The following is a 15,168-nucleotide window of genomic DNA, read 5'->3' as shown; positions in this document are numbered from 1 at the left end:
TCAAGAGCTACTGGATCGAATTAGTGTTTATCACTGGATTTTTAAAGCAATTTTGGAGGGTTTGGTCAGATTTGGTGACTGTATGCGTTCTGGTTCTTCATTTAAAACTAATCCTGCTGCTGTAATAATCCTTTGTGTTTGTATGACAATGTATATCTGCCATTAAAGGTCCTGTTTGGTTTCTTTCATAACGCATTTCTGCCCAGCATTTCTTTTTCGGAGCAGCTTTAGTGGACCTTGAATGTGGCTTCACGGGGCTTTTTCAGCCCAAATGATCCAAGTCCTGAGAGACAAACAGCAGCCAAAAGATGTTGAACGGGAGCAGAGTTTTTTAAAAAAAAATTTTTTTAACGCCTATGAAATACCAGACGCCTTGACCTTTTTGGTCCTCCGGCCACATTGATCATACGATACAAGCTCGTCCAATACACCGTGTGCAACCACATACAGCTTAACACTAAGAGTACATACATGTTTTGAAATATGCTCTTTTTATGTGTTCAAGGTACATGCGTGCACGTGTAAACATAGACATATCAGCCGATTACAGGCTTTGGATTCATGGGAGTCTGATAGTATAGGATACATACAAACACACACGCATACACACACACACACACACACACACACACACACACCTGAGATGCCTTAATATTGGGCCAGATTGTTCAACAATACTATAGCTTCAGTTTCCTTTCAAGTGTGAGAAGTATATGGTAGTAGTGTGCTATCAGGTACGGCAGTATAAGTCAGTCTCTTCTGGCAGTGCTAAATTCAACAGTGATTCTCCCCTTTCTTTAGGTTCAACCGCGTGGCGTTTACAAACTCTATCAACTGGTCCCATTCATTAAGTTGTAGACGGCGAAGATCATCAGCTGACGCTTAAAGTACAGTAGAAGAAAATAAAGATGAAGTCAACATATACCGTACGTCGTTACTAAATATGTTATAAATCGTACCGATGACGCCTTCACTTGCTAAAACCTATAATCAACAACAGTAAACTTATTAGAAGTCAATAATTAAGCTTGATAACCTACTGTGTAAGAGAGCCTGGTAAATGTGGAAGCACACAAGTAAAGTCCATGAAGATCTGTATGTTCAACTTTGAAGAAATGAAGAAATTCCACAATCATGCTCGATTTGGAAATCCCGAGTAAATCGCTGACTGAAGCAACTGATGTTAAAATAAAAAATATAGTGTACTACAGTGTAGATAGCACCACTAGGAACAAGAGCAATAAGTAGTAAATTACTGATGTCGCAACCTCCTAAATATAATGAAACCAAACCCTTCTGTTGATGATGATAATAACACTTTGAATAATGTCCTGAAGCTAATTAGGAGAGTCGAGTCGGCTGATTGTAACCATTGTCCTCCTCCTGACAATAAGACAATGCCTTCAATTCGACTTCTGAACACTGAATCCGGATGTGCACCACATAGAGAGAAATCTCCATAAATAGTCATTCGACCCCTGATCTTTGGAATGAAACCAAAGTTCCTTAAAAATTAACTTAAGATTTAACTAAATCGGACTGTTTAAAAATAAAAAATAAAATAAAAAGCTGCTGCGTCCTGATTCCCCAGGCTGCCTCATTTGAAGTTCAGAGTTTTTACAACAGGCTGAAACAATTGGAAAATAATTCCCAGTGTCCTACAATCCAATGGCGTCCTACAATGGTGCGTTCAAATGTCCTCGTCAACTCGTAAAACACAAACTGTCCACCGCTGAAATATCTCAACAATTGGATGGATTGCCATGAAATTGTGCTCAATAATAAACAGCACACCTTCGTAGCATGTTACAATTTTCATTGAGAGCATGTTGGCACGCTAACGTTAGCGTTAGCTCAAAGCACACACACTTTTTTTATTGTTTGCATTACGAGTTGATGGAGGATCCCCCTGAATGCACCGTTATGTTTTGTCAGTGTGACGCTTCACTGTGTATTTAGGGAGGAGGTTCAGCCAACTCGCTTTTCCAAAGGAAGCCGCCTATGAATTGGGACACAGCTCGCGTGGGTTATTCCCCTCCGAGTTCAAACACAGGAGTTACTTCCTGTGAGGCCCTGATGTCATCTGGACGTCTGGACCTGATTGGGCGGCTGGGCGTAAAGGTACTTCCAGATGGCGTAGTAGTGTACGGACGCTCCCATAGCTACGAACAGGTGCCAGATGGCATGAGCGAATGGGACGATGCCGTCGCTTTTAAAAAAGACCATCCCCAGACAGTAGCAGGCTCCGCCCACCAGCAGCTCACACAGCCCCGACTGCTCCGGCTGCAGAGAAGCAGACATCTTGTTATACGTTTACATTTTGAATACATTACAATGAGGACATGGAGAACAAAAACTTAAAAGACTGCGGGTGAGGCTGAATGCTCACCATTGAGAGGATGACCAGGGCAGGAAAAACTCCCATCACCGTATAGCAGATCAACTCTGTGATCTTATACCTGACACAAAGAGGAATAATTCAGCATGGAAAATTAGTCTTAAGTCTCTTAAGTCTCAACTCAATGTCCCACTTACTGGCTACAGAGTTTTTCAACTCTCTCAAGACCGAAACACTTCTGTCAGGTGAAAACGAGAGGCCAATAAGCCTCTGTACAAGAATGTGGATTTCTTTCGCTACACTGACTCACTGACCTTTGACCCTTCCCAGACAACTCTGTGTTTAGGTTTCACACGTAGGTTGTATCGACACGTATGCGCACCTTAGTAAACGTGTTACTATACTACCTAAATTAAATAAACGTATGTAAAGCTAACAATAAATGCATTTTAATGTGAGACCGTGTGACTTTCGAAGTCGGCAAACAGAAACGTCCTCAACATATTGTAGTGCAGAGATTGCTTTAAAGCTAAATTAAATGTTTAACAAAGCGTCGTTACAGCCTCGAGTTACCTCACAAACACCTGCATAATTTTCACACGTTAATTTGGGGGGGAAAAAAACCTGAGCGATGATGAAGATTGTGCAGTTTGAAAGCTCAAATGAAACTAGTTATAGGTGGACCTTTGAGTTGAGATTAAAATGGCACACGGGATTAACATTGATTAGATTGATGAACAGGGAGACGGTAAACAGATGAACGTATGAACCGACCTCTCGTGGAAGAAGAAGACGTAGGTGGTTCCAAACGAGGCCATGACCCAAACCAGCCAGCGCATGTGACACCCCCAGGGACCCAGCTCCCGCAGGTTCAGCCTGTTGAGGAACACGGGACGGGGAACACGTGACTCCAAACGCGGTGTATAAAACGTATGCACGTGTATACATATACATAAAAAGCGGGCTAGTCTGTTTACCAAGGGGCGTAGGAGGCAGCAATGAAGAAATAGATCACCATCCTGTCACACATGTGGAAACAGTGCTCCACAGACCTGAAGAGAGACACCAAACAGCCTCATGACAACTGAGTGACACTGTTTATACATGTAGTGCATCAGTGTGTTTTTGGAGTATGAGGGATACACATATCAGTTCTGGTGTGTCTCAGGTGAAACGGCCATGCAGAAAAGCTTTTTTTTCAGTGTCCTCTTACATTTATTTATTTATTTATTTTAACCATAAATACAACACAAGTATTGTGCGTGAGTGTGTTGTTCTGTACCGCAGATGGCTCTTCTTCCAGGCCACAGTGTGGAAGAGGGTGGAGATGATGAAGAGCGAGCTGAGCCCCGCCCCGTACACCCAGGCCGACAGCCGCTCCCATTGGTCCTCCGACTGGAAGTGCAACACGGAGCTGCCCAGCAGGCTGGGGATTATCCATAACTAAAATGAATTAATCACACGAATGAAACGTGAGACACACGGACAGATAAACACACAGGATTAAACTGGAATATTGTGCACAGGTGTATCTTTTAAAAAAAGAACCTGGCACTGTCTCTCTTTTTGTCTGTTATGTAATAGCGCTAGATTTGAGTCAGTTCATCTGTATGAGTGTTAATGATCACTTTCTGTGTGTGTGTATATGTGTGTGTGTGTGTGTGTGTGTGTGTGTGTGTGTGTGTGTGTGTGTGTGTGTGTGTGCATTCACCGCATGCGTGGCACAGTTGGCAGCGTGCTCATATTCTGTGGGCTGGTATCTCTTGTTAGGAGGAACACGGTTGTTCATAAACCTGGAATCACAAGAAAAATTACCAGGTTTAAGTTGACACATCTCCAGAAAATGTCTAATATCTGAACTCAACTCAACAACAACAACAACAACAACAACAACAACAACAATAAGATATTAGCTGTGGATGCATGCAACAAGGATCAACTCTCTACACACTGACACAGCTGAAACTAATAAAAACAAATAAATGAAAAGGAATACAACAATATTATCCATGAGTGTGCCTTAAAGCAAAATTATAGGGGATGGAAATAATGAACTTTTATGTCCTAAAACCACATGAATTTCTTTCTTTTTTGGGGAACAAATACATACTACAATCACCTTTTATAGTGTGAAATCAAGTAAAAAAAGGACATATTTTTATAAAGAAGAGGCCGCCGACCCGAGACAATAACACATAAGCACGTAGCAGCAGAAACACATAAAGATGAGGACGTTCAACAGCACGTTGATGTCGTAATTCTAAACGGTAACATCTTTAATATAATATTTGTATTAATTTAATAAAATCTCACCCCATCCTGTCCGTTTGCTTAGCAACACTAGATCATGCTTCAACTTGTTGCCATGACTGCAGTTGCCTGGCAACAGCGGGTAACCACGGATCGACTGAACCGACGGAGGGTTTTGTCCTGATGATCTCTTCCATAAACAATTCACATGTACAGCAATGCCTGCATATCCACAACAACAACAACACACACACACACACACACACACAAATATAAAACCCACGCACACACAGATATGTATATAAATGTAACTCAAATCTCTTTGAACGGACACACGAACAGAGAACAGCTCAGGAGGTAGCAACCCCGCCAGTGATGTCACTGTTGTCATGGAAACCACCGAGCAGGGATTGTCTTTTTTTTTCCTTTTTTTTTCTCTTCCCACACCAGAAAACTCCTCTCGTTTCTTTCATCTTTCTTTGCTCATCTCTCCCATCTTCTTCTCTTGCTCCCTGACCATGTCTCCCCTCTGCTTCCCCACCATGACCATGCGGGAAGGCAAATGGACAAAGAGGTCCGTGCAGACACACAAGACACACACACACACACACACACACACACACACACATACACTCACAAACCACAACCCCTCCCTACTTTCATGCTGCATCTTGCAGAGCCAGACTTCATAAGAGACCTATAGAAATGTCTCCATCTCTTTCTAACACTGACACACACACACACACACACACACACACACACACACACACACACGCGCACACACATTGTTCTAAGATTGGTGGGACTCAAAATAAGAAACAGGAAGCCATCAAAGGGAATACCACTCAAATTAAAAATTCATGTATAGATATATATATTGAATTTTTGAGCAGGACGATCAGTTCAGTATGTATAACACACATATAACCTAAACATACATTAAGCCATGCATTTATGAGCCATCTTCTCAGGGAAAAGGATAAAAGTCCGTCTGACGTTTCAGTCCGAGTGGGATATCACCCTCAGATCTGTCCACCTTATATTCATTATTATTATATGTATGTGTTGATGTGCAACAGTGTGAAACGGTAGAACATGGTGTTCTCCTCCTACGCGTCAGCTGTTTTAAAACCTTTTTTTAATTAAGTCGCTGCTCGGGAGGTAAAAACTGGAGGAGGATGGAGAAAAAGAAAGAATCCACCTCACATTATAAAGAAAATGGGTTGAAACATGTCTCAACGAACATGTTTCTTTCTGCATTGTGCTCCTGCTCTTAAAAGCAGCTGTTTTTTTAGAGTGACACTCTTTCAGAGTTATTAATAAAAAACTATCCCAGCCCAGAAAAAAAACAACAACCGTCCTGTCCCAAATAAAAGGCTTCCTCGCTCTTTGGTGTGTGTGTGTATGCGTGTGTGTGATTGTGTGTGTGTGTGTGTGTGTGTGTTGGTCAGTGCCAGGCCCAGCAGGCTTGGCCGGGTCATTAATGACTTTATCAAGCTGGCTCATAATTACCAGGCCAGAGGCCAGGCAGGGAGACACACTAAGTGGACAGCGAGGAGCAGAGATGCAGAAACAACATGATAACTCTTCTCGTACGACAGCAGGACGGACAGAAGGAACGCTGTCATCGTCTTATTGAACCGTGAAAACCAAAAAAACCTCCGTCCACTTAACGGTGAACATTAATTCATCTCACAGCCTGTTGGCCGGCTCTTTGTGTGTCAGTATATCAAGTAAAAAAATTTTTAAAAAAAGAAGGAAAAAAGAAACTTCCAGTAAAGCTGAAACAATTAGTTAAATAATTGATTAGTCCACGGATAGATAATTAGTCGACAACCATTTTAATAATAAATTGATCGTTTCAGTGTATTATAGTAGCTGGTTCGAGCTTCTCAAATGTTAGGATGTGCTGCTTTTATTATAGCTGCATATCACTATAAATTAAATATGTTTGAGTTCACCGTGTGGGATGTTGTGACAGCCATTTTTTTATTATTTTAAAGGATAAACAATTAATTTATTAAACAGAAATAATTGAAAGTGGAAATATCCATTTGTTGTAATATTCTAGTGGACTTCGCTTCAGTGTACAAATGATATAGAATAGATTAATTTCACTATGGTTTAATCTGTGAGTCATTTTTTTTAAATGAATTGTTTAATATACGAAACGTCAAAATAATTATTGAAAAATGCCAATGACAAATTTTCAAATGGTGCATTAATGATATAAAACACAGAAAAGCAGCACATCTTTACATTTTAAAAGCTTCATCAACACAGAATATTTGCAATTTTTTCCATTGACAAATCAATTAATTGTTTGAGGTCTAGTGTAAAAAAAGTGTGAATGGGGAACAACTTATCTAACAACTTTAAGAATAATAGTTATGGCATGCAGGACAAATCATAATAATTATATTTCACCTGTAGTCTCCAATAAAACATGACAAAACGTTGATTTTCTTTATGTTATATCCGTGTAAACCGAATATCTTTTGTGTAAACCGAATATCTTTTGGGCTTTAGACTGTTGGCCTGAAAAATAAGACATGAGAAGAAGTCGCCATGAGCTCTGGGAATCTGTGATGCACACTATATACAATGTTTCTGATATTTTACACACCAAACGATCGATTAATCGAGAAATCGATCAGCAACATTCACCGGTAGGGAGAATAAAAGTCAGTCGCAGGCCTGGTCTGCTCTGTTTGACCTGTGAAACACATCCATGAAAACCTGGACCCAGACCCCGTTGTCTTTCATGTGCAAGTTCAAATATAAGAGAGGACGTGCGTGCGTGTGCGCGTGTGGCCTATTGTGTGTTTTCAAGAAAGACTGTGCACACAGAAAGGGGGAAAACACAGAGGAGACAACGAGATGAGGAGGAGGAAGAGGGATGTGGCAGGTGTGTGTGTGTGTGTGTGTGTGTGTGTGTGTGTGTGTGTGTGCGAGCGCGCGTGTGTGTGTGTATAATTATGCTCGTCAGGCAAATAAACCCCGAGCTGCAGGATGATCACCTCATCAGTTCCAATAAATGTTGAAATGTAAACGTTTGCTTTATTTATTATGTATAACCGCTCGTTCCCAAACCCTTCATCCTCTGCATCCTCATCCTCCATCTACAGCACTCTATGATTCATATTTACAAATCATACTTTGTATCATCAGCCGGATAATAAAAAAATAAAAAAAATGCAAATGATTTCACGTACCGTATAAGATTCATTTACAGTGGAAATAAGCAACAGTTGACAGCAGACAGACAGTAGGGCTAAAGCCTGAATCTACCCTCCCGAGATCACTTCCGATCCGGTCGCGACGGTCAGGTCGAGTGTAACGTGACGTTTCACCGGGGAGGACGTCGTCCTGGATCCTCAGCTTCAAGCGGCACCGGGAGACGGATGCATCCCGACCCAGCTGCCTCCAGAGGCTCCAGTCCGGAAGTGTGGGCGTCGGGGATGGTCTCTCCAAACAAAAAAAGGGGGGGACAAGCCGCGTTCCCTGCACAGTGGTGATGGTGATGCTGGTGGTCTCTCTCTCTCCCTCTCTCTCTCTCTCTCTCCCTCTGAGTGTGAGTCTCTGCTGGAGCTCCAGCCGCCGGTTCACCTCATCACGACTCGGCGAGGTGGGATGTTTTTTCCATCACTGAAAGCTGTCACATCCTTTTTTCTTTCTCTCTCTCTCTCTCTCTCTCTCTCTCTCTCTCTCTCTCTCTCAGGCACGCCGAGGAGATTTACCGAGTTGTTATTCAGACGTGCAGTGCCCCGGTTCTGCCTCCAGGTGGCGGTGCAGGCGCGGGGCCGGTTGATGATATAACATGATTGTTTTGCGTTGTATTTGTTGTTGTGTTCCGTTAAAGAGACACGCGACTTGACACTCGGGTCAATTCAATAATCCTGGTTGGTGAAAGAGGTGATGTGGTATACTACTCACCCCCTCCCGATGACGTCATCGTGATGTCATCTGGGTTATCGATTAACGATAAACTGGAGAAGGGCTTGGCTTTTGTTTTACTATATAGAAGTACTGTATTTCAGAATTGTACACAACATTTAACCTCATTTTCTCATTGCTCAATGTACAGATGTTTCTATTTCTGGTATCACATTTACATTATTACACTTTATTCACAGTGTCGAAATCTACAGTGTTTGGCTCTTTTTTCTTAGTTTTCTTCTTCCATACTGTTTTTTTTTTTTAAAGTTATGCCACGCAACTAACAATGACCTTTTTTGACAAGCCACTTTGATTATTTAAAGTTTTTTTCTTATTTTATTCGTTCATATTCAACTGTTCGGTTACATTTTCTGTACATTTGTATCTCATCATTGGACGGACTACATGCCGTCTGAAAGCCTTCCTCTCACTACCAGGATACGAGTCTGGTGGATATAATGTTAAAATCCCTTTACTATTATTTTATTTTGCCAAATTGAAGAGAGTCAACAAAATATAAAAAACATTCACGTGTACTTTTTGTGTCGATAAAGAATAAAACAATGTCAACGCTCATGTACTGAGCTTCAGACGCTCCTGATGAAGACCATGTGATCTGTGCAAACGTCACATGATTCTGAGCATCTCCTCAACAATGACGTAAGTGGACCTTGAGTTGGTTTCTGATGGTCCTAACAATGAGCTTCCTCTTGTTCTTAAAAGCCTCCAGATTCCCAAAAAACAATAAGATGCGCGACACACCTGCAATGAACCACGCATTATTGATCACTGTAACAGCTTTATTAAATGCATATTATGACCAGCATAAGCTTTTAACACATCATGATTAATATTTAAAAATTATTGCTTTAAGCATTCGGCTCAGACGGAGCCCTCTGTGATTATAGTTTAATTAACTCATAACGTACCATTTGCAGACCTGTGGCCAGTCCCTCTGTCATACAGTGTGGAGTTATTAACAAGCTCAGTAAAGAACTTCAGAGGGATTACAAACACTGGTTGACCCGAGTCTGGTCGTTTTAACTTGTATAGAAAATACCTGATTAAAATAAGGCCGAGAAGCTTTGTGTAATTAGGCAGCAGTTTTCCTTCATATCTCCAGGAGCTAATATATAAACGCCGGGCGGCGTGACGTAAAATTTCCTTTTTCAGACTATCTTCAAATCCTTCATTGCAGACTCCAGAGACTGGAAAAAAAGGGGTGACATATGTTATTATTATATCTTGGAAAACATCAAGTCGGCAGGACACTAATAGGGGTGGGTATCATTTAAAAGTAATGACACCAGTGCCCTTAAAGTCATAGTACTGTACTAGATACAGCACATATAAACATTTGAGCACATCAGTGTATTCTTGTGTAATCTGTGCAATGTGTGTGTGTGTGTTACCTTAACATCCCAGATGCACATTCCTCCATCCATGCCGGTGGTGCAGAACTTAATGCACTGCCTTCGTCCTCCTTCCAGCACTGAGATTTGGCTGCAATATAGTTTGAGTCAAGCTTTCTTTCTTCTTTTTTTGCAACATCATATGCACAGAGGATGACGACGACGATCAACCCTTTAAATAAGATTTTTTGTTGTTGTTTCTTTCCTGCTCCCTCACCTGATGCTGTTCTTGTGCAGGGAGTTCAGGTCCTTCTCGGTGCTCTGGGTCTCCGAGGCCCGGCGGTCCAGGTTCTGGAAACGTTCCCTGGCACTGATGCCCTTCTGGGCCGCCTGCTTATGAACGTCCAGCTTGCCACCGAATGTCAGGCTGGTTTTGGCACCGTCGTACACAAACAGCACCGGGTAGCAGTCGTGGCCCTGGAGGAACAGGAGGAGCACACGAGGAAGAGCTGAAAGACGCCCTGTGAAGGTATAACATCAGTGTGGTCCTATGAGACGAGACGCCGCTTGTGATTTTGTTTTTATATCCAGATGTAGCGAGAAAGCTCAAAGTCTCCATCTGTGATCATCTTCTCTTTTTTTTTTTAAACCACCACTGTGAGGCGCCAGAGTGAAGCTGGACACACGGTGGCTTTAAAGCAAGACTATGTAACTTCTGGGGGAAAAAAAGAAGAAATAACATTCTTCACGAGCAATATAATGCACCGTTGGCTGATTCAATACCCTGAGGAGCGATTTCACCAAAAAAGGACGGCACTCTCAAAGCAATCCGCAAAGGCTGAAATGCACCGTGCTGCCGAGCAAAGAGTGAATTTAAATTTAAATGAAGTCGTGCATCTGGAGAACAATCATTGCCTTTCTATGTAAATGAGCCGCATTGCAAAAAAAAATAAAAAAATGGTCCAATTAAAAAAAAAAGATCAGCACTAATATTAAAGTCTTCAGAGAGTCGGTGGGTGGAGCATATTTATACTGACGGACTGGGATATTAAATATAATAAATAACATTCTTTAAATTCCTTGCCCGAGGTTTTTGAGGAATGCCTCTGCACCTCGTCGGTCGGGACCAAGGTTGAATATGTAGAAGTTTCTTTATCTGAACTTCATTCACCAGCTCTCGTTCTCTCCAGCCCGGCGAGGTTGGAGTTCCACATTTGCAAATGCGAAGAAAAACTCCCCAGTTGAATTCATATTAATTTAATATTCTATTAAGACGGGAGTTTCCACCAAAAACAGCAACGCCGCCATGTTATATGACATTATAGATAATATGGAAAGAACAACACTAACTGGTTTAGTCTGGGTTTATTTGAAGGTTCAGCTCCACAGTCAGTCAGTCAGACACACAATAAGTAAATGTGCATCCAATCAAATATACTGATTATTATGTTCAGAATAAATATTAATGTATTGAATACTCACAGCTGCTACTAAGCTGTTCTCTGTGATGAAGGTGACACACAGCAGAGGAAGGGACTCAGAGCTCAGACTGTTCACCCTGGGGAGTCACGGCACAAAAGGTCAGAGGGCACACAAACAACCCACACACAGGCACACGGGTATGCGGCCCCGCCCCTCTCTTACGTGCCGGTCTTGCCTCCCTCCGCGACAGACACCGTGGAGTCGTGGGAGGTCCAGGCCAGGCGGTTGCCGGAGTGGGAGAAGCAGACGCTGTGCACCCAACCGCCGCCTCCGGTCTGCCCCGCCGCTGCAGAACCGCCAGATTCGAACAGCATCTCCCCGAACGGCATCTTGCTGCCCCAGGGGGTGGGGCCGGGCTTCTCCTCCACCTCCTTAATGTAGGCGGAAAACACCCTGTGGGCGAGAGGGGGTCGGGGGAAGAGGGAAGGAAGAGAGAAGGAGGCAAAGAGGACAAAAAACAGTGGTTGTTCAATAGAAATTGGATTTATTATAAATTCCGTGGCGTCTTTATGTTGTATTTGTGTGCTGTGAAAATCAGCTAAATGCATACGAAGTGATGAGATCATTGTGTGTGTTGATTAGGAGGAATACGGTTGGACTTTAGTTAAGCCTAGCTTATAATTAAGACTTTAATTTAAGTCTAAGACAATTTCAGTTTGTTTATTCAGCCGAAAAATCAACCTTTTCTCAAAGGGTTTTTCAATCTGTAGAGTAAATAAGGACAAAAATAGACAGGCAATATATGTTCCAGATGTACAGAGTAGACGGAGGTAGTAGTACGTATTAAATGTAGTCCCTAAAATGTCCTCGCAAGAATAGTAACACGTCCCCACACCTCTTTTGATTCACTCCCACCTGCATTTGAAGTCACAGCAGCCGGCAGCCAGCAGGACGTTGTTGGGATGCCAGTCCAGACTGAGGATGGTGGAGCGGATCGGCTTCTTGATGTGCTTGCACACCCACCTTCAAAATCACAGCACGGGCAAACGTGTTGGATCATCAGGACAATGAAATGCAACCTTTTCATGTAAATCAGAGACAGGAAAAAAAAAAAAAAAAAAAAAAACCTCTCCCCTGAGATGCTCACCAGTCGTTTTCTTGCTCAAAGTAGCAGATGGAGATGAGGCGCGAGCCGCTGCCCACAGCGAACTTGTTCTCCTGCGGCGACCACTTGACGCAGCGAGCCGCGCGGTTGATCCTGAGGATGACCAGCGTGGGCTTCCACGCGCCCTCTTTTAGGGTCCACACGTAGGCGTTGCGGTCCGCTCCGCAGGTAACGATACGGTTGCTGTCTGTGGCCCAGTCGATACCTGCAGGAGAAAGGAATCGAATATCGGATATCTGTGCATGCATCAGGGTCAATATTTAAAGGAATATACTTTGACTTTGCTTTCTCACCACAGGGGCACATGAGAAGGTTGAGAAGAAGCTAAACAGATACATAGAATTGGGTTGGAGAGACACGTTGCAAGTGCTTATTTTTCCGTTTTAAGAAGTTAGATGTAAGATGAAAGGAATAGAGTGGCTCTTTAAAGGTCCACTTTGATGTCTATGCTAATATGTTTGGCTTATATTAGCACAAAGACTGGAAACGGGGAGAAATAGTTCGGCACACAAAACAAAGTAAAACTACAATGTGTAATTGTTGCACTTTGTACGGATTAAAAATACAAGATACGAAATCTAAATGTGTTAATTGGTGAGGTTCAGAAACAGCCGGTTGCTGGAATCTGTTCCCTTTGGACAAAGCCAGGCTAACGGTTTCCCTCTGTTTTCAGTCTTTGTGCTAAGCTAGGCTAACCAGCTGCTGGCTCCGGCTTCAGAAAGTGGTTTTGATCTTTTTGTCTAACTCTCGTGGCAAATACGTGAATTACCAAAATGAACTATTTCTTTAAAACCTCAACTTTGTTGAGGTACCACAGGAGAGGACGGTTGACATTGTAAAAGACAAGATGTTTTGGAAAGGCCTGCGAGTGCGCGACGTGGTCTCACCTGTCACCTGACCGTTGTGCTCCTTCAGCTCATGGATCCTGGTCCACTTGGTCCCATCCTTCTTGTAGATGTGGACCTCGTGGTTGTTGGGGCACAGGGCGATCTCTGAGGCACAGAAACACATTAAAGTCGCGCAAACAGGAAATTCATCGGCGTGAGGACAACGGGTGACTGAAGGGAGACGTTTGCGGGGCTGATCGGCGTAGTGGAACGCCGAGCAGCTGACTCGATGCACGAGAACAGAGAAAAACTAGAGAAACACAGCAGGAATACTGCCTGCAGGCAGCACACGGACACATGGTATCTTTAAATAGACAATGTGCAAGAACTTCAACCTTCCTTCGCATAACCCCCACACATGTTTTAGTCAGCAGATGAGTCAGATGCAGCAGTGTGGGTGCTTTAGTGTGCATTTTCTTTGGCGAGTGTTCAGCCTGCAAGCTGAGAAAAACTTTTTTAAGTGTTTCGGTCTTACACGTCGAGTGAAACTACAACAGTTTGTGACTCAATCACGACCGCTTTTTCTTCTTTTTTTTTTTACATCCGCTTTACCCAGAAACCCAAAGCGCTGATCGAAAAAAAAAAGCCAAATATGGCATTAGTTTCCTGCAGTTGACGGAGAACAAGAGGCTTCTCAGAAAAGGCCCCCAGACGCTACCCCTGACAGGAAACAGGAAATACCTTCTCCCACCTGGGAGCCAATCACAAACCACTGAAAGTTACACTGTTTGTTCTTTGGCGCAGACGCTAGTTGAAGCAGAATGTTCCATGATGTGCGTGTGAATAAAACGACACTGAAATACAAGCCCACGAGTGACCAATCGGAGATGGCGAGCAGACTTACGGCTACGATCTTTGTTCCAGGCATGGCAGCTGATTGGTTCCAGCAGGAAACTATGGTACGCCATGGCCAATCAGATGTTCAAAAAACAGACCAGGGAGGGCTGTGAGGAACCAGCGTCTGGTGAGCCGGGAGATAACGGTGAAGAAAAAAAACAGAAGTTTAGAAGATTCTTGTTATACGGAAGGAGCGGAAAAAAGGAAACACACGATAAAGTTATGAACCGTCATGGAGTCCACAGGACTCTTCATCACGATCTCAAGAGCTGATTTTACCCCAGAAAGACACGCAGAACTTCTGGCTGGGTTAATGACATCCAGACTTTCAGGGGCATGAGAGGAATGATGCAGGTCAAGGGTAATACACATCCCAGAACCAACTCTACCCTTCACAGCGAGAGCCCACACCCAGGAAATAGAGACAAGCATCTGCATCAGTTATTTTACAAGCAATACTTCAAAAAGAAAGTTGACGATTCTGTGCTCAAGTGTGTGGGGGTTTGAGTGCCTGTTGCATACTTTTAGCTTTTCCCCTGAAAATGCAGTTACAGAGTGTGCGCGTGTGTGTGTGTGAGTGAGTGTTACTGACACGTCTAAGCATACTCAGTCAACTGTTACGTATTTGCTAGGCTACTTACCCTGAGGGCTGGAGGGAGATGAATGGGTGAATAGCTGCAGAGATGGAGTGAGGCGGAGGAAGGTGACGGATCAAATAAAGATGAGGGTGGATTGGGGGGGGATCAGCTCGCGGACTCTGGCCAGTCAACGCGAACGCCAACGACAGAGTGAGCTCAGGAAGAGAGAAGCTGAGCTGAGGAGAGGTCAGAGGGGGAAGTGGAGGAGGGTACAGTGACGCTCAGGAGGGGGAGACATACAGGAAGTGTATGCAGGCTCATGCTTGGAGGCGGAAAATGGGTGTAACAGTTGAAAAAGAAAAATGGGAGCAAAACTTTTTTTCAAGGGAAATAGAGGGAG

At 43.2% G+C, this 15,168-nt stretch overlaps 2 protein-coding genes across 2 annotated transcripts; both read right to left on the bottom strand.

Moving 5' to 3' along the window:
• Nucleotides 1-2,079: 2,079 nt before the first annotated feature.
• LOC117734773 (monocyte to macrophage differentiation factor 2-like) lies at nt 2,080-7,817 on the bottom strand. The gene is made up of 7 exons (XM_034539042.1): nt 7,804-7,817; nt 4,050-4,131; nt 3,621-3,781; nt 3,316-3,390; nt 3,113-3,214; nt 2,390-2,459; nt 2,080-2,283 (listed from the first exon to the last, which is right to left on the bottom strand). Exons 1-7 carry the CDS (start codon nt 7,815-7,817, stop codon nt 2,080-2,082), a joined length of 708 nt encoding a protein of 235 aa, XP_034394933.1.
• Nucleotides 7,818-9,309: 1,492 nt separating this feature from the next.
• arpc1b (actin related protein 2/3 complex, subunit 1B) lies at nt 9,310-15,168 on the bottom strand. Its single transcript, XM_034532170.1, has 10 exons — nt 14,832-15,168; nt 14,198-14,314; nt 13,354-13,458; nt 12,449-12,671; nt 12,217-12,324; nt 11,524-11,754; nt 11,362-11,437; nt 10,157-10,356; nt 9,940-10,030; nt 9,310-9,735 (listed from the first exon to the last, which is right to left on the bottom strand). Exons 2-10 carry the CDS (start codon nt 14,259-14,261, stop codon nt 9,697-9,699), a joined length of 1,137 nt encoding a protein of 378 aa, XP_034388061.1. The 5' UTR covers nt 14,262-14,314; nt 14,832-15,168; the 3' UTR covers nt 9,310-9,696.

The sequence above is a fragment of the Cyclopterus lumpus genome, chromosome 1, assembly GCF_009769545.1.
Source record: "Cyclopterus lumpus isolate fCycLum1 chromosome 1, fCycLum1.pri, whole genome shotgun sequence".
NCBI lineage: Eukaryota > Metazoa > Chordata > Actinopteri > Perciformes > Cyclopteridae > Cyclopterus > Cyclopterus lumpus.
This window is presented reverse-complemented; position numbering and strand designations above follow the sequence as displayed.